General features: G+C 37.1%; 1 protein-coding gene across 1 annotated transcript; it reads left to right on the forward strand.

Annotated features, from left to right (window-relative positions):
• Positions 1-4832: 4832 nt before the first annotated feature.
• Positions 4833-18500, forward strand: RRN3 (RRN3 homolog, RNA polymerase I transcription factor). Its single transcript, XM_084295741.1, has 17 exons — positions 4833-5072; positions 5322-5378; positions 6431-6520; positions 6604-6733; positions 7188-7247; positions 8179-8242; positions 8731-8800; positions 10394-10492; positions 11015-11110; positions 11525-11660; positions 12384-12514; positions 13665-13795; positions 14649-14833; positions 15382-15490; positions 15942-16094; positions 17530-17617; positions 18119-18500. The coding sequence occupies exons 1-17, from the start codon at positions 4980-4982 to the stop codon at positions 18275-18277; spliced, it is 1851 nt and encodes a 616-aa protein (XP_084151867.1). The 5' UTR covers positions 4833-4979; the 3' UTR covers positions 18278-18500.
• Positions 18501-19534: the final 1034 nt, after the last annotated feature.

Consider the following 19534-nt stretch of genomic DNA (forward strand, 5'->3'; position numbering starts at 1 on the left):
CCACAGAATTTCTTGAGAGGAAGTTCTAACAGTAGGGAGATACAACATTGCTTAACAGAAAACTTGTAGAAGGGGGGGATAAGAACAGCAATACAACTTGGAAGGTTTGTTACTGCTGCTGTGTAGTTAATTATTAACTATCTGCAACAAGAAATGGGCTGTTGAAAATAAGTCATTCTCCTTCCATACTCTTTTTAGATTTTGCTGAAATGGGTTTAGAAATGACTGATCAAGATCTACATTTGCAGGAAAGAAATGACATTTGTAAATGAATATGCCTAACACTTTTCATCTAAAGTATACGGTTATTGAGTTGAGTAGATAAGCTGCTATCTCTGTAGATGGTCCTATTTTCAATATGCATACATAGATGTGTGCTTTGCTGTAATAAACTACTAGTAGTGAAAGTTATCCAGTATTTTTAAATATTTCAAATCTTGCATGTCGCTAATTTCAAATCTATGGTTTGTTATTTCCCATGGAGGCAAATATTTAGAGGACTTCATTGTGAGTTCTCCCCCTTGAATAGCAACTTCTAATGCTACAGTAAACAGACTTCAGTGCAGGTGCCTTAGTAATTATAATTCAGAAGAAACCAAAACAATGAGTGTATGAGTTGTGGTACAGATTGTAATATGAACTCCAATTTTAACTTTCAAGGCAAAATACAAAATAACAAATAGTTGCACCTCCAAGATAATTTAGGGATCTCTTTGAAGTAGGTGCATCTGAAATACTTTGTACCTTCTCATAAGCAACTGTCTGAATTAGATCACCCTTTATTGATAGACCAAATCTTCTGCATATCTGGAGATATTTATGAACTTCACCAGGCAGGTAAAACGTGTTTGGGCAGGTAATGTCGAGAGCAAGGAGAGAGAAAAAAAAAAAAAAAAAACATTACAATCCTCCAACCCCACCTTCCCCAAAGGAAAACATGCACAAAAAACCCAAACCACCAAAACATACTGGCCATTAGAAGTTGCTTCCTGAGACGTTACCTTGAGATTTCTCCCAGTATAAAAGCCTCAATGGTAAGGAGAAGTGCAAACGTCTGGAAATGAACTGTTGCCTTAATAAGGAAGTCTGCTCTTTCCAGAAACTACTTAAGCATTTTTTTTTGGCACTTATGTAACTTTCTGGTTCTTGTGATTACTAATTTTTAATGCTATTAATGAAATACCGCATGCTGTTCTGATTTTGTTTCTTGAAAACTACACCATTTTCAAGAGCAAATAAGTGAGCTCTTGAGATATGGAATAAGTTCTATTAAAGGAGGAATAAGTATGGTAAGATCCTGGAGCCTGCAAGGAGAGGCAGAATATAACATATGCTAGAGGTCTGTACAGTCATAAATGGTATGGAAAAGTGCAGAAGGAATGATTATTTATTACCTCTTCCAAGACAAAGTGGGCATTCACAAGTTGTTGCATGTTATGCAACTGGGCCGTGTGATATTTGGCATAAGGTAATGTGGTGCTTAAAAATTTACAGACTCAAAAAGCTGGAGGAAAAAACAGAAGTGATAAAATGATAATATATTTGGCTGGAGAAGATGTGGGGCAGTAAGTGGAAGTTGAGATAATATCTTAAAGAGAGAACTGTGATCTTATGTCTTTATCTAACATCCACACGTGGTTACCATTGGAGGTGGGCTAGTAATGTAATTTTTGTTATTATTTGGGCCCCAACTGGCTGCTAAGCATGTAGAAAAGTATTTTTTTAAGACTTATTTCAAATAATGGCTTAGAGTTTTATGTATTGATTTGTTTTAAGACTACTTTGGAGTAACCTTTTCTTAATGTGTTATCTTCAGGGTCTGCTGAAGACACGACTGTTGAAGTTACTGCCTTTAAAAGTGGGGAAAGTGCTACAAATTATGGAAAGAGAATTCCCTACTCAATGCAATAGGATTCTCTCATTCTGGAATAATTTCTGCAACCACTGTGGACTCTGTATAAAGTGGAGCTATATCCCTGCCAAATGCACCTCTCTCAGTGTTGGACTGGATCACTTCTTAACCATTTCAGAATTTAAAATCTATCTTCTAAGAAGTGAGAACTAAAAAGGAAACAAAACAAATTCACAGGAAAATAACTGCAGCATGTAATGTAGAAGTATCTTTTGTAATAACCCGGGAATGTTTGGATAAAAAGCTCTTGCACAATGAAAAACTCTTGCACTGTTTTACGAAGGTTTAGAAGTTGAACTTACTGTGAATTTTTATGATGCCAGTGCAATACTTCTATTTGTAAGGGTGCTTTTAAATGTAAATGTAAAACTGTTGATGCAAGGGTACAAATGTAGTAGTTGTTTATAGTGTACATAGATAATTTACAGTGTCTCTTGTGAATTTTCATCATTATTTTGGAATAATTTAGAATTTGAAATTTTATAGGTAAAAAATAATAATAGTTATGTTGGTACGCCAATCTTTTCTTTATAGTTGTGTATCATGTAATATGATGACTTTTAGAAGAGCTTTTTTAATCCAGTGATGATACAAGAATTATTTTTCTAATGCTGAAGCACTAAAAAAAACCTACAAAGTCAAAAAAAAAAAAAAAAAAAGACTAATAAGCACAATGATATTTTAAAGAATCTTGCCAAATTTATGTCTAGATGTGATTGAAATTAGGGTTGGGTTGTGTGTGGGAAAATTTATATTAAAGTTAATGATATGTAAAATTTTTGTATGTGAGGAATTCCTGAGTCCCTCTGTTTCTGCACTAATACAAAGAGTCTGAGCCCACCATCAGCAAATACAGGTAGGTCTTACATTTTTAATGCGCAATTGGTTTTATACTGCAGCTTTATTGAATAGCGGAAGTGGGTTTAAGAAAAGGGCTCACTGGGAATACTGTGGCTGTATTTCCTTGTGAACTCTCAAATGTTCTCTTGAAAATTACTGGAGTAACATTGACAGGTATCCAGTGTTTTTAAAATGTTTTCCAAATTCTCTCAATCTTTCAGCAAGTTCAGGTAGACCCTAGATTTGACGGTCTATAATTTCTTCTTTATTGACTGCAGGTTTTAGGAGTTTTATAGAGCTGTTTCCTCCTATTAGAGGAACTGCAATGTGATACCACTGTTTTATTACAATGGTTGGTTTAAAAACAAACAAAACCCTCCTCCCTAAAACCTACTGATCATTTCAACGTCTTTCCCTTTTTTTTTTTTCTGTGTTCTGAAAAGCCACTTGCTTTTCCTGAATTCCCTGTAGCTCCAACTGTTAAACTGCACTATGAGATGTAATGTCTAGTTGGTCGGTAGGAGCGATAAATTAACCGTAAACTTGCACGTGCAGCTGTTCGTATACTAGTCTAGTGACAGTTCTCTCTGCTTTAGTGTTGTGATCATAATTATCTGAGTAAATTGAGCAGGGCTATGAATTCACTGTGGATTATGAGATATGAATCTTGTATGCAATGTCACATACTTAGTGATTGCTGGGTAGGATGGTAGATAGAACGTTGCCACGTCACCCAGAGTATATAGGATTTAAATGCTTACAGTTTTGAATAGTATGTGGAATTAATAATTAAATATAGGAGTTGGAACATCAGAAAAGAAAGATTATGGTCTTCACAGAGAAGCACTATAGTGTTACTAGTGTGATGTGTCTAAACAGTGATGTAAAAAGTACTTGTTGTGGAGCAGTGCTAACTACTGTAAGCTATATTGTGGTTTTGTTTTGTTTTCACATTTACTTTTTTTTAAATGTGAAGTAGGTACCGTTTCATGCAGTTCGTTCTTTGTGTTCTAAATAATGAAGGCTAACACTAAATAGGAACTGGCAGCTCCAACATTTGTCAGCAGTTAAACATTAACAAATATTTAGCACTATTTTAGTCTCCTGGTATCCTTATCAGTTGTAGCTCAATGCAGCACAAAGTCCATTCAAAGAACTTTCATGCTGTGGATGGTAAAGCAGCTGTACATGCTTGGGAGCGCTGTTGGTGTGTGAACGTGGTCGCACATCTGAAGCTGGATTTATTCAGCCTTGCAGAACACATAGGACTGTTCTATTAAAATGTAGCCAAGGTCTCCAGTAGCCACAGCTTGGATCTTTGTTATGTGGTTATACAGGAGCTGGTTACCTGAAACTAGCTCAGCGTGGCACCCTCTGTGCCACTTCCTGCATTGACCGACCGCTAAGGCATTGCATCACCCTTAATTCATAGCCACATGGAAGGCTACACGCTTGGCCTGGGGCTCTTCAGATGTGGACTGGACCTGAAGAAAGTTTTAATGCTGTGTGTGTATGGGTATATATATATATATAAAATAATTTTTTCTTCTTTCAATAGGAACATCTAATCCATGGAGAAACCAAATGGAAGTTACTCATAAATTCTAGCAAAGCTCCCATGGGACTTCTGGGGAGGCAAGCAGGTGGGAGGGAAGTATTAACTACAGGGCAGGGTGTGCAGAGCTGGTGAAGGGGACTAATGCCAGATGCTCTCTGGTGCTGCTGCAGACAGAACCACTGAATTGCTGAGGTCAGAAAAACCCTCGCAGCTCCTCTGGTCCAACCATCCCCACACTGCCACTGGCACCTGCTACCCCATGTCCCCAAGCACCAGGTCCAACCTTTCCTTGAACACCCCCAGGGACGGTGACTCCACCGCTGGGGAACCCGTCCCAGTGCCGCCTGCTGTTCCTGACCAGCAGTGTGTTCCTGAGCAGCAAGGTCTGCTCGTTCCCAGCCCGCCCCCTCTGCTCCTCCCGCCCCAGCGACGCGGAGGCAGAGCGGCCGCTGCCCTTCCAGCCGCTCATCTCTATGGTGCGAGGGGAGGAGCGGTGCCCGCTTCCGGCGGGACGCGGGGCCCTTTCCGGCGGCGTGTGGCGGCGGCGGGCGGCGGGGCCGCTGCCGGGGCCGGGCCGGGACAGGAGCGGGCAGCGGCGGGGCCGCCCCTGCCGGCCGCTCGGGGCCGCGCAGCGCTCGGGACCGGCCCCCCGTGCGCGGCGCCGCGGCCATGCTGCGGGGGGACGAGTTCCTGAGCTCGCCGCCCAGGAAGGCGGTGCGCTTCGGGGGCACCCTGCCCGACATCCTGCTCAAGTACGGCCAGGTGAGCCTCCGGGAGCGGCCCTGCGGAGGGGCGGCGACCCCGGCGCTGTCTGCAGAGAGGGTGGCACAAACGGCCCGTCAGCTCCAGCTCCCTCTCGTGCTGCTGCCGCCGCCCTTCGTGGGCTTCCCCTCGTGTTCGCCTTCTTTGTGTCGCTGTTAAGCAGCGTTAGGCCGCTTAGGTACGGTAGCGGCACATGTGGGTTTTGTCAGAAGGGTAGTAAATATTCTTTATTTTTCTTCCCCCTGCTAGGGTGACACCACTGACTATGAGTTGTTAAAACACCAGCTGTCAGACCCAGACATAAAGGTAAGTCGTGTCAGCGTGGAGCTCTGATGATTTAATGCTCAGCTGTCTGAATGTCACCTGTCAGACAGGTCGCGCTGGTGTCACCAAATCCTTTGCTTTAAACATTTAGCAGCATTTAACAGCTTTTTGCTTTGTGGAATCTATCAGAATTATCTCTGAATGAAAACCACCAACTGTTGGTTTATACATATATCCTGTATGCAGAATCTTATAAACGATGCCTCATGCTTATTGACTTTAGAGTGAGAAACTTTGTTTTATGATGGATGGGGTCTTCTTCTTCAAGATATCCTTCTAGGTCAGTGATGTTTGTCTGCAGATCACTAACCATGGTTACGTCAAACCATGGCTACTGACTTGCAGTGCCTTTAAGTTGTGTCAATCATTACCTCCTGTTCTCACTGAAAGTATGGTTAATTAAGCATTAAGGTGCATATGTATTTAGCAGTTAAAATAATAGTTTCAGGAATGTTCATTATAGCTGTGAATACCTGCCATGTTTGCTGCCCTTTTTCCATTTTGTTTTCTCTTTCAATCAAACCACAGAGCCCAGCAATACAAAGAGTGCTGCAGGAAGCATTATGTTATATTAAGTTCCTTTTCTTTTTAAGGAGGACATTTAGTAAAATTGTATTGTCTTTAGCAGGCCTTTTGGGGAGTACAAGCAAATTCAATGTACAGTTTTTTGTGTAGATTTGCTACAGTTTCAATATATGTCTTACTTCAAAACTCGAATGGCTCTTTGCAAACTAAGAACAAAAAAAAATTGATTCTGAGTCTGTCCAAGTGAGTTTTGCATGCCTTGCTGAGCTTGTAACTTAAGCCTTCCAGGCAAACTGTTGGTTTAGGAGTTGATAGGCATTTATTCTTTCATTCAAGAATACCATTAGTGAGTGCACTAATTTAGTTCAAGAAATCCCTTTTATATTTATTCTAAATATTTTCTATTTAGTCTTAATCTTTGACTTGTGGTTTTATAGTTGTTGCTATTAAAAATAGTTTGATCATATTGTTTATTGAAATAGTTGCTTTTTTTTTCTGCTTATTTTTAGGATGCCCAGATCATTAATTGGCTGCATGAATTCCGAGCTTCTGTTACATACTTGACCAAGGACTTCGACCAACTGGTCAGCCTTTTGCTAGTAAGTATCTGTTTGTTCTATGGGAAGTTTAAGAGCTTGGTGCTCAAAACATCTGTTTGACATCTGTTTTTACTTGCTTTCAGAAGCTGCCATGGTTGCGAAGAAGCCGAGAAGTAGTGGAAGAATATCTGGGTTTTCTTGGCAATCTGGTGTCAGCACAAACTGTCCATCTTAGGCCATGCCTCCGCATGATTGTATCCCAGTTTGTTCCCCGTGAGTTATTTTTCTTTTCATCTTCTTTGCTTGCTTTATTAAAATGTCTCTTTCTTAGCTAAATTCTATATAGCATGTATCACAATCTATTGTTTTTTTTTCCATTGATTAATTTGAATGGCCGAATTGTGACAGACCCTTTTCTGTACCTGCATTTCAGAAGTCATGTTCTGAGGGGCAATTAGATTTATAACAAACCCTGTTTGTGAAGATGTTTAGATGAGGAATGAACTGTGTAATGTTGTTTCTCCTGAAAAGGGAAAGCTGAGATGATGGTCATGTCGGATGTTCTTAAGAACCTCCTGGTTCTCTGAATCAGTCTTTTTGACTGTTATTTTTAAAACTCTTGTGGATAATTTTGCTGCTTTTGTTGTCCAGCATGCTTTGATTTGGCATTGAAACTGCTACCTGTAAGACTTGCACAGTTTTCCAATAATGATCTCATTTTCGGTAGCTCGAATAACCATCAGGGAAGAAGATGTGGATATTTCAGATTCTGATGATGATGATGAAAGTGAGTATGCTATTGTAAAACATTTACTAAAGAGGTATACAATGCATGTTGCTTCATTTTTACAAAATTAATTTACTGGAGTTAATATAAAGCATGAAGGAAACAGGACATCCTTAAATTCCTTGTACTTGAGTTAGTGGTGTGGTGACCCACTCCTTGGTACTTCCAAAATACTGTTCCTTGTAGAACATTTGTAGGAATATGGCTGGATGTGTAGGAAAACATTCCTAGTCCTATGTTGTTTCAAAGCCAAAGAAAAGTTAGGAGTTACTTTGTTTTAATATTATTTATCTCAATAAAATTAGGTAGTTTGGGGGATTCTTGAGTGTTGTTGTGTGTCTGTGCTAATTCAATTGATAAAAGTAACAAAAATGCCATGTAATTAGTGCATTTACTGATTAGGCAAACACATAACTAAATGTCTTTCAAGAGTTTCATGAGTCTTGAAAGCTGAAATAAATTTAAGTTCTGCTTGTGAGGAGCCAACTACTATTCTGGTGTTCACCTGTAACACTACCTTTATAGAAGCCTAATTAGTTGTTTGACTTGTGCAAAAATGAAGCATAATCTTTAGATAGATTTTATCTAATTTTAGACTTGGATTTGACATTTTGTAAATATTTCTGTAACGTGGGGTACATTTTGTATTTCAAAGTTTAGCTTCCATATGAGACAGCATAGCAACAATATCTGGCTTGGTGGAAGCGAATTCAGAGTTTATTCTGATACCATGAATGTTATTTGAAGTTAATATTTGTAATTATTTTAGTAGTAAGGCAATTCAACTTTATTAAAAAAAAAAAAAAAAAAGCAAATGCAATTTTATTTGGCTTTTCTAAAATATTTAATTGATATGAACTGCTTTCATTGGTTCCTGAGTTGGTTTTCTGCAACCCAATGGATAACAATACTTTTTTTTTTCTTTCTCTAGACCTTTCTGAAAACTTTAATACATGCCATAGAGCATTGCAAACTGTTGTCAGATATGTTCCTTCGTAAGTATTTAATTCCTAGGTTTCATATGCCCTTTCCTTACAGCTACAAAACTGAAGATTTTTTTTTCTCCTAATTGGTAGTACAATAAATAATTGTGTAACTTTTTTTTAATATTCACTAAATGGTAGAACGTTCTGTCCAATCATTATGAAATTTCCATAGGCATCAGCAGCTAGTTGTGAATCCTTTTAATTTGAATGGGAATAGGAAGTAGGGAAAGTCATGCTTATAGCAACGTAATTGAAGTAGCTTTTAACAAGCCCACGGTGAAAGTTCACTGCTTATTGTCTATTCTGGGATTCTTGGGATTTGATACAATTAGTTACCTTAAAATAAGGTTACTGTGAAGTAAGCGAATAAGCTTATTCCAGATAATAAGATATTCCAAGTATTATTGTTTTCAGAGTGCTGGAGCTTTAGTATTTGCTGTCGTGATAACAACCTGTACCTTTCTTTCTTTCTTTTTTTTTCTTTTTCTTCTGTGCAGAACACTGCAATTTCTTATGCCAATACTTGTAGAAAGCTTTCCTTTCATTAATAAATCAGAAAGAACTCTGGTAAGAGCCATGAACGTTATTTTTGTTTGTTCATTTGCTTTTTAAAGTATGACAATTGATTTGGAGGTATTTAATATAATTTTTTTAGTGTATTGCTTTAAAATCTTGTTATTTTTTTATATGTTTATGTCCACGCGTGGGTTTAGTAAAAGGTTGTCCAAACATACTTAAGTTCCTTGTGCATAGGCATTATGCCAGTCTTTAATGAGATAACTGCATATCTTTTTCCACAGGATTGCATTCTTAATCAATGCACAAGATGGACCTGTTTGGCGATGAATCTCAGGGTTGTATAGTAAGGAGACGGTAGGCTACCTGTCTCATTTATTGTAAAAATGGAAAGCATTCATCAGAACAGGGGATTTGATAAGCATACAGAAAGCAAAGGGCGATGTAGGTGAAATCCAATTTGCCAGTAGAGTAGGGTATTAAAATGTTTTATTACATCTCTAGTATGATGCTCCTATGTCATAGAAAACAAGCTGGAATCTCTTAACAGGTTACTGCTCTTGTATGGTATTTATATTTATTCTTACCAACTTGATATGTTGGTGTTTTCTTTTACAGAAGGGCAGAGCCCTGCTCTACCAGCTAAGGTCAGTTGGAGCTGTGTTTTGAACCTTACAAGCACTGGGGAAAAACAAAGAAAAAAAGTTGTATACCTTGCTAGACTTTTTTTTTTTCAATAACAACTCTGGATATTGGATCCCTATCTGTAAAATGAGGTGGATAGTTGTTCTCAAAAGGTGATATGGGAATAACTTATTTAAGCAGTTCAGTGAGGAACATGTTGTGAAGAAATTAAAAACTGTGATTTCAGGGCAGGGTTTGAGTGGAGTATAACGAAAGTATGGTCCATGCATTGTTGTTAAATCTCTTCAGTTTATAGTTTTTCAGTAAACCAGCTCTGTCCGTTTTATGCACTGAGCCAGATGGCCTGTGGAAAAATCATATGTCCTTGTATAATTAAAGGTTGTGTTATAATGCATATTCACAAAGAGACTATGGTGCACTTAAATGTGTTAGCTTGACAGTTTTGCTATATGAAAGTTGCAGTGTTGTCATTTGTACATGTGTCTGTGTGGGCATGTGCACACTTACAGAACTTGTTTATTAATTTGTGTGAATTATAATCAGAATGACTCTGAGAACACTTACCTGTAGAATTTAAAAGTGTCTTTTTATTCTGATAATCTAAACCAAAGTTTTTTTAGTCTTACTTCAAACAGTGCTACTAGATCTGATTCTACAAATAGGGAGGAATGTGCTTGTTTTCATTTTCCTGGGGAAAGTTTAGGGACAAACGAATGTGGAAATGAATAACTCCTACAGAATATTTATACTCATTCTGTCTGGAGATACTTGGAAAAATTAGCATGGAAATAGTAGATGAAGAAGTTAATAATAACACAGTTTAACAATTGTAAGTTGGTGTCTGGTTTATATGTTAATTTATTCTAGACTGAATACAGTCTGTCTTAACCTATATCTGGCTCTTTAAGTGACAAAGTGAGAAATGTATTTAAAAATCCTTGGCAGAAATGAGACTTTCAGTTAACATTGTTACAGCTATCCCTTAATTTTGTGTTATAGGAATGTTACGTACATAACCTGCTACGAGTAACAGTGTACCTTCCAACACTGAGGCTTCAGATTCTGGAGCTTATTGTTGAAAAACTGTTAAAGTTGGATGTAAGTTTGTTCTGCATCACCTTTTAAGAAAGCTTGGGGTTAAAATTAATGGAGTAGAAAATAGATACTCTTCAGCATTAAGTTCAACAAAAAGTTATGTTCTAATACTGCTTGTGGTCATCAGTATAAAACCAACCAGATAAGTACTTCATTCCCAGTCTTATGATGTTACTACACCTGAGAGTTTTTTAAACAAAGGGATTTATAGTCCTAAAAAGAGACAGAAGGGATAACATTGTAAATGATTAAGGCTTTTAATTTTGGAGAACCTCAGCATATTCTGAGCATATGTCTGAACCTCAGCATATGTCTGATTTATGGGGAAGGCTTATATTCTGGAGGTGGTTTGGAGTGTGTGTGCATTGCATGTGTATCATTCCCTTTAAAAATGTTTATTTAGTCAAGGTCAAGATCTAGCCTAGAAGTTATTAGTGTTGCCTTTTATTTTATATAGATAATACAAGAAGGTTTCCTGTTGCTGTTATAGTCTTATAAAATTCAATTTTTTGTTTGCAACTGTAGGTTAGTACTCCACAGCAAGATATTGAGGATGCTGAAGAAGCTGCTAATAACTCTGATAGTGTGGAAAAATCTGCAGAGGAGGGACTTTTTGACATGGTTGGTTATCTTGTGCTACTCCAAATTTTTCAGTTTTGAGATGTCTCTGTACTGCGGATAGGAATACATTATTACTTTATTGTTGCTGCAGTACAAACAGGAAAAAGTGAAACATCTTCAAACATTAACAGCATTCTCCAGGCATTGGATTTATTTATGTAAATATCCAGCATATACACAGTGGATCAATTTCTTTATGTAAAAACACAAGCTGCTATATATAAATCTTATTAAAGAGTTTGTGCTAATTGACTTAGTTTGCAAAAATTTGCTTATGCTAAGCAAACTATACAAACAAAAAAAAAAACCCTTCAGCACAAACATAGAAATTTAGTTCAACTTTTCCTGTTTTTTATTGCTGTCTTTGTGATACTGTATGTGTAAAAGATGCATGACTGCCATTTTATCAAACAGGAGGAAGATGAAGAAAGAAAAGGAAACAAAGTTGTCTCTTCCAGTAGTGAGAGAATGGCCCATCCACTTGCGGAGCGGCTTGATATTTTGATGACCATCCTGTTTTCCTATATTAAAGATGTTTGCCATGTGGATGGTAAGAACACATGAGCACTGAATTTGTTGTTTTGCTAATGTGAGAAAAGCTTTAAGAGGAATTCTTGCTTTCTGCTGCTGCCACAAGATAGAGCCCTAAATTCTTCATTAGTAAAATTCTGCTGTTGGCACATTCCTGTCTTTGACCACAGTTTTACTGGCTGAAGATGCAAAGGTTCATTTATGACATTAGTCTTCAGTTGGAGACATTTTAATTATATAAATAGGAGAATGAATTCAAGCTGTAGCATTACAAGGAGTGGAAGGATAAATAGCTTTTTAGTTAAATAGGCATTTACTAAGGGGTTGAATGTGTTAGATTTACTTATTTAGAATAATATTTAGCAAAATGTTGCTTTATTGTTTTCACATTAATCATGTTTATTTTTTAGTGTTTTCTTCTGGCTTCTCTGAATTAGCACATTATTGCAATGTTTGCATGTCTGCCAGTTTTATATATGTGAAATCATGCAGATATTCATGATATATACCAATGTAAATACTAATAGAACTGGCGTCCTGGAAGGTCTTAGTAAAAACATTTTTGTTTCAGATGCCAGATAAGCGTAGAAGTTAGTTTGATAGTGAGTTTTCTTTTTTCTCTCTCTCTTTTTTTTTTTTTTTTTTTTTTTTTAACATGTCTCTTGTTGGTTCAGAAAGATACAAATGTCAATTTCACAACATGAAGAAAAATCCTGAAATAGCTTTTTTTGTTGTTGTGTAGGCAAGCTTGATATCAACAAGACAAAGGATTTGTATCGGGACCTGGTTTCTGTTTTTGACAAGCTCATTTTACCAACTCATGCTTCATGTCACGTGCAGTATTTCATGTTTTACATCTGTAGCTTTAAATTGGTGAGTAGAAACTGTTTTAAAAATTGTCTTACTATTTCTGCATCCTTATTTTGCCTTTTCTACAAAAATCAGTTGTTTTCTGTGGTAATTCTACCATTACCTTACATTTTGGCTGAAGATACATCAGGATTCATTAGTATCTTTACTTTTCCTTCCCTTCTCTGTTACTTGCGTTTTCAAGCTTTCCATTATATCTCTGGTCTTGCCATGCTCTTTGTAAACAGCAAATAGCTCATATCTAATCCACGGTGAAGGAACTTGGTTAATAGACATCTTTTACAAGAATCAACTGGACTCTTGAACCTGAGGCACAGTGCTCTAGTAAACTTTTTCAGCATCCCAAAATTATCTTAAAGATACTGACTGTTATTTCTTCAATTTGGTAATTTCCTTCCTCCACTTTCCCATCTCTTAAGCAAAATACTGCTTGTTCTATTACCATTTTAAAATAAGAACATCCATGCTTCTTGCACAAGAATAGCTAAGGATCTGATTAAGTTAATGCCTGGCCTTTGGCAGTGGTGAATAGTGTATGTATTGGAAAGAGTACTGGAATGGGGCTAGCATATTATGGTGCTTTGCAAGAATGCCCTCTCAGCCTCTGGCAATAGCTCAGTAACTTCCTGAGCCAAAGTGATGTTCCTTTGTGGTAATGGCAGGTGATGGACAAATTCAAGGGGGGAAGGTACCTCATTGCTTTTTGTAGTGATGGGAACTTTTGGCATCATGAACTTCCTGTGGCAAAAAGTTCCAGAATATAACTGTTTAAAGTGAAGAATCATGTATTTTGTTTCCTAAAATCAGCTTCCTGTTATTTTCATTGGATGCCCTTCTGCTACAAGAGATGGTGAACAGTTGCTTCCTGTTTAACACCTTAATGCTCTTGTTTTTATAGACTTTTCTCACGTGTCTATTCCACACTCTGTCCTAAATTTCAGGTTCCATTCACTTTTTTACAACTAAATACAGAAAAAGACACAGAAAATAGCGTTCTTCCAGCGTTCTTCCACCAGTGAGAGTACGTACTTACAGTGATGGAGGGATTCTTTTTATGGTTTGCTTATGGAAATTGTGGGAATTGAATGTTAGGAATCTATTACTCAGTGTTATCAGCATAACAACTCATGATTTCTATGTATCTTGTTTCTAGGGTTTCGCTGAGGCATTTTTAGACCATCTTTGGAAAAAACTGCATGATCCAAACAATCCTTCAGTGATCAGGCAAACTGCTGGCAGCTATATTGGCAGCTTTTTGGCAAGAGCTAAATTTATTCCAGTTGTGTAAGTTGTTTTGATATATGAGTAGAACCAAACAATTTATGATAAACGCTGAGGTTAAGTACAGAATTCATGGAATGTGCATCCAGTGTTAGCTTTCTGTTCACACAGGTTTGCCAGTAAGCCAATATTGATAGTCTTGTTTTTCTTGTCCACAATAATATTTCAGTATTGTCTTGAATTTTCCAGGAAGGTGTTATATTTCTGGGATGCAGGTTAATGTTTGCTAGGATTCGTTTCTTGCTGTTTAAGGCTTCACTTACCAAGAAATAGTGAGCATGGGTAGGTTATGTTGTCTTCAGGCAGAGTCATGGATGCTCAGTATATCTGATATTCAGAAGCAGATTTTTTAATGTCCTCCGTTAAGCATGTTACGTAGACTCTGAGACAGGGAAGTTGTGTCCAAGTATCTGGATACACACAGGATTCAAGTACTTCAGCAAATGAGTGAAAATGTTGTCTCTCCTATGTACACATTGTGTATTTTTATGCTGTTCGAAATGTGAGCTTGGTGACTTTAATGTTAACTTGGTATTGCAATTGTCGGACACTGGAGGCATCTCTGTCTGTACGGCTCATGGCCCAAGATTTTTATTGTTTACTGTGCATGTCAAATGCAGCGTGCATTCACCGATTCATCTCTTCTGGCATCTTGTGCTTTCACTGTTTGAGATTTTCAGTGTTAATATATTGTTTCATTGCCTGCTGAGGTAAAGGAGAAAGTTCATAACAGAACCTACTTTTTCCAGTGAGATTTTTCTTACTGATGTTTTTATAACCACTGAGATCTTTGAATACTTGTTTAATGTCTTTCCTTGCAGATGCTATTTTTACACATTGTTTTTCTCCATTATAGTACAGTAAAAGCATGCCTGGATCTGCTGGTTAATTGGATGCATAAATACATTGATAATCAGGATACAGGGGCTAATGCTTACTGTGATGTAGCTCTCCATGGGCCATTTTATTCTACATGTCAGGCAGCATTCTATACACTTATTTTCCGTCACAAGCAGCTTTTGGATGGAAATTTAAGGAAAGGTGAGTGTATTAGGTTTGAAGGGCATTGGCATTAATTTGTAAGTTTAACTATTTATTTTTTTTAACAGTCAATTCAATCAAGTATCTGATGGCAAATTTACATTATACTCTAAATGAAGTAAGATGGTTAATACACCTGTGCTACAAAGCTAAATGATCTTTTTTTTTTTTTCTTTGCTGTTGAAAACAGTGCAAATTACTCCTCAGCATAGATTTCTGACCCCATTTACTGAGCATGTTTGAATTTCAGCTGTATAAAACTAGTGTGAGCTTCAGTTAGTAATCTGTTGTAGTCCATAATGGTGCTATCTCTGTCAGTCCCTATGTAAGTGTAGCGTCTTTGTTGGAAGGGTCCCTCAGCTGTGGCAGCTTTTCTGATCAGAAGGCCGTGGGGTAGACCTCTACTGTAAGAGTGAGCCTTAGTATCTGCTTCTGTGGTCTCGTGCAGAGTGCAGGCTAGTAAGACTGGAAATTCTTAGAAATAATGCTAAACTTAGATGATAAATAACCTTTATATAATATGTTTGTCAATTGTTCTTATTCTGAAGGTCTGTCATATCTGCAGAGTTTAAATTTCGAGCGCATTGTCATGTGTCAACTAAACCCTCTGAAGATATGTATACCCTCTGTTGTGAACTTATTTGCTGCTATTACAAGGTATCTATACATTTACTTTAGTTTCAGGCAGATATAGATTTGAGTGTATGTGTATAATAACAGCACAGTTATTTTAGAATGTGGGTTTTGTTAGGATAGTACTGAGTGTTATCCAAGAGAACTTGTGTAAGATTCCCCATATTCAGGGTGAGATAAATTTAGTTCTGGTTCTGTTTCAATGAAATCCTACAGTACTATAGAACTGCTTTATTGTTTTGTATTGGTGCCAGTATGGTTCTATTTGGAGTGAAGCCTTCAGGAGTGTTGAGGAAAAAAATAGACTCCTACATGTGTTCTTCCGGTGACTGCCTTGAAAACCCCTAATACCAGTTGCAAAATAGATAGTGATGTTTATGTTTGTTAAAAATAACTTTTGTATTTCAATGCCATCTGAAATACTTGCTTTCAATGCGCTAAAAATGCTTATCTTTCCTTTATTGCTTTTTTAAAGGAAATACCAGTTGGTGTTCTGCTACACAATTATTGAGAGGAACAACAGGCAGTTCATACCAGTTGTTCGGAGTGGAACTGGGGGTGACCTTGTGCAGACATGCACTAACCCACTTGACAGTTTCTTCCCCTTTGATCCCTATGTGCTCAAAAGGTATAGTTTGAAAATACACAATTCATTTCTGTCTTGTAAAAAAACACAAACTAAAAGCTGTAAGAAACTTTTAGGTTCCCACAGATCACTTTTTTCCCTGAGCTTTAGTACTTCTCTTGTAGCGTATTTCAACCAGAGACTGTCAAGAGATTTTAATAGAAATTTACCCCTACTTGGGTGTAAAGCAATGAAGAAGAAACAGAACCCATTTTCCAGGATGTAAATACCATAATGTTAGCCTGATACATATTTTGTCGGAGCAGTTGTAGTAGTGTGTCTTTCTTTTGTTTTGCTTTGCTTTGCTTTGTGTTTTTTGTGTGTATTCTTTTTTTTTTTTTTTTTTAAACTTGAGCATAGGGATTCTTGATTGGAGACTTTATCTTATTTAAGTAGCTTGATTTTTTTTAAAGAATAGTGGATTATTTCTGGTTCTCCAAATGTCTAATACTGGGATGCTGTTCTGGTTTAACTCGGTCGGCAGTAAAGCACCATACAGCCGTTCATTCACCCTCCCCCCTCCCTCTCTGGGATGGGGAAGAGAAACGGGAAAATGTGGGTTGAGATAGAGACAGTTTATTAAGACAGGATAATGATAATAATAATATACTACTACTAATAATGTGTACAAACAAGTGATGCAAAATGCAGTTGCTTACCACCTGCTGACTGATGCCAGCCTATCCCCGAGCAGCCGCTCCCCCCACCTTGGCTGGTCCCCCCATATTAATTGTTAAGCGTGATGCCAGATGGTATGGAATACCCCTTTGGCCAGTTGGGGTCAGCTGTCCTGGGTCTGTCCCCTCCTGCGGCCTCCTGCTGCACCCCCAGCCTGCCCACTGGCAGGACAGAGCGAGAAAAGTCCTTGGCTTAGTGTAAGCACTGCTCTGCAACAATTAAAACATCAGCATATTATCAGCACTCTTCTCATCCTAATCCAAAACATAGCACCCTACCAGCTACCAGGAGGAAAATTAACCCTATCCTAGTTGAAACTAGGACAGATGCTTTAATTACTTTAATGTTATGAGAGCAACGTTCTTTTTGTTGCCTTTTGAAAGAAAGTTGTTTCCATAGAAGGAAGACCTTTCTTAGAAATACATGTGCTTAAAAGAAGCCATACAGAACTATCAGTTAAAAAAATGGAAGAAAATTTTGCTTAATTGAGAGGATAGTGTAGCTGTTAAAAATACTCACATAGGAGACTTGATTGTAGCCAGACTCCTCAAGCAAATATTTTAAATTTGTATTCATCAGCAAAATGAAGTTATTCATGGGATTAGTTGGGGATTATACATGTATAGAGATTTAATAGCTTGTAAAATACTAAAGAAGGCTATCAAAATTCCAAGCATTTTGCATTGTATTATTAAAATTTAAAAAAATGCTATTTTTACTGAATAAATTAACTTGTACTGTGTTTTAATTCTGCTTTCAGGTCAAAGAAGATTATTGATCCTTTTTATCAGTTCTGGGAAGAATTGAGTGCTGAAGATCTTGAGAATCTGAAGAAACCCATTAAACGGGTAATCTTTCCTGATCAAAATCTAGTTCAACTTTTGCGAAATCTCTGTCAGCTGCTTCTGTTGCAGGATTTTTATTTTTTTTGAGAGAGAGTATAAGCATAATAAACATTTATGGAAAAGTGACTTAGATAAAGGAAGCTTTAGGGATTGATCCAGCCTTGCTTTGAGAATAGTTTTCCCCTCTGCAGAAGAAATTTGTCTGGTGGCACTGGAAAATACTTTGTAGGTATGGTTTAGTATTTGCTAGTGAGAGTATGTCTGATTTTCTTGTCATTCCAACTAGTTAAGACAATTGTAATACAACCCAAGTCTTATTACGTCCTTCCACTGCTCGTACGTAGCTTGTTTATTACTTACCTTCTTGTCTATTATTTGTCAGTTTTTTGTTCAAATTTTATTTTAAAATACCCTTTTTGGTCTTAGCACTCATAAATTCTGTCAAATCTTAATAGAGACGTGTAGTATCTTTCTGCTCTCACTGTTCATTTTACATTTATGCAGGGTACTTCTGAAGATGAAGATGATGACTTCTTGAAAGGAGAAACTCCTCAAAATGATGGTGTGGTTGAAATTGCTCCAAATTCTTATGAGTCAAATACCCGGAGCCCATTGAGCAGCATTGGCTCTCCTTCAGACTGTTATGTGCAATATCCACAGTGACCTGGATAACCAACCAGAAGTGAAAAGGTTGAAAATTGTGTGCAATTTTTTTGCTCGTAAAGAGACTTGAGCTCAACTTTCCAAACTGGCAAATGTTTAAGTAACTACATTTAAGAAAAAATGTTATTTCTTCATCATCAGATTTCTACAGATGTGTTATGATAAATTCATATATTGTTAGAAAAGCCTAGAGAATAAATAGGGTGATATTTTACAAATTTCACGTTGAAATGTTTTTTATGACTTACCAAGGGTTTTTTATAGGTTTTCTTGACTTTTTAAAAACGTTCGTTTACTAATGTTTCTCTATGAGGTTTTATATATCAGGGGTGAAATTCTGGTCTTTATTCCTATTGATTTCTGTGGGACCAGAAGTACACTGTCAGTATTTGAACTCTGATGACTTTTTTTTTTTTTTTTAAGTTGGTTTCAATTAATGGTATGGTCCTGTGATAGGAAAGCTATGAACTGACTCTTAACAGTGATTCTTTTGCACACATCTCTAAGCTTTTCCTATCTGTAGAACAGTATTTTGTAAAGCCCCTTGATAGTGGTACATGTGTTCAGATGGTAAGCATTATTGCTGCTTAAAAACGTAGCTGACACGTTTTTTTCAGCTGTTAAGGCATGTAGAATGGTCAGGCATGTAGAGTGGTGATTATTGGAAGTGTTGAAAATGAGAGTACCTGAATGTATGATTTGTAGATAGTTTCCTTTGAGGTGCTTGAGAAGAAAAAAAAAAAAAAAAAACAAACACGATCATCCATATCCCTAATAGAAAGGAATTGTGTCAGTGGTGTTATTGTATTGTCTGTGTGTCAGTGAAGAGTTTCTCTGTACAGATTTCTTACATTTTCCATGATTGCTGACTTCTAGATGCGAGAATATAAACAGAAAAAAAATGTTATTTGTGTAACATTTAGTTGAAAATTTCATGCCCATTGGACTAAATTCTTTATAGCTTCTGTAGTTCTTGATGAACTTCATTCATCAACCCTTCTTTAGAGTCTGAACTTGCAGGCTTTCTAGGCAATGTATTTATTCAGAGACAATAAAGACTGATGTAAACGGTGCCAATTCCACACCTTTGAAAACATCTTTTTATGTAACTAGAGATCTCTGTGCACTCTAGCTTCTCAAAAGTTGGGATGTTTGTTCTGACAGACTGAAAATGAGTTTCAGGGATGATACTGTAAAATTTGTTGGTGGGATCTGTTCATCACTGGATAAGTTGGGGCTTAGCTTTTGTTTTTAATT

The sequence above is a fragment of the Netta rufina genome, assembly GCF_964035555.1.
Source record: "Netta rufina genome assembly, chromosome: 15".
Taxonomy (NCBI): Eukaryota; Metazoa; Chordata; class Aves; order Anseriformes; family Anatidae; genus Netta; species Netta rufina.

What these genes read in the sequence shown, in the direction of transcription:
- RRN3 (XM_084295741.1), top strand. Translation starts at nt 4,980, where the DNA reads ATGCTGCGGGGGGACGAGTTCCTGAGCTCGCCGCCCAGGAAGGCGGTG. An exon ending in ATAAATCAGAAAGAACTCTG is followed by an intron (nt 8,801 to 10,393) that starts GTAAGAGCCATG and finishes TTTGTGTTATAG; the next exon opens with GAATGTTACGTACATAACCT. An exon ending in TGAAGAAACCCATTAAACGG is followed by an intron (nt 17,618 to 18,118) that starts GTAATCTTTCCT and finishes ACATTTATGCAG; the next exon opens with GGTACTTCTGAAGATGAAGA.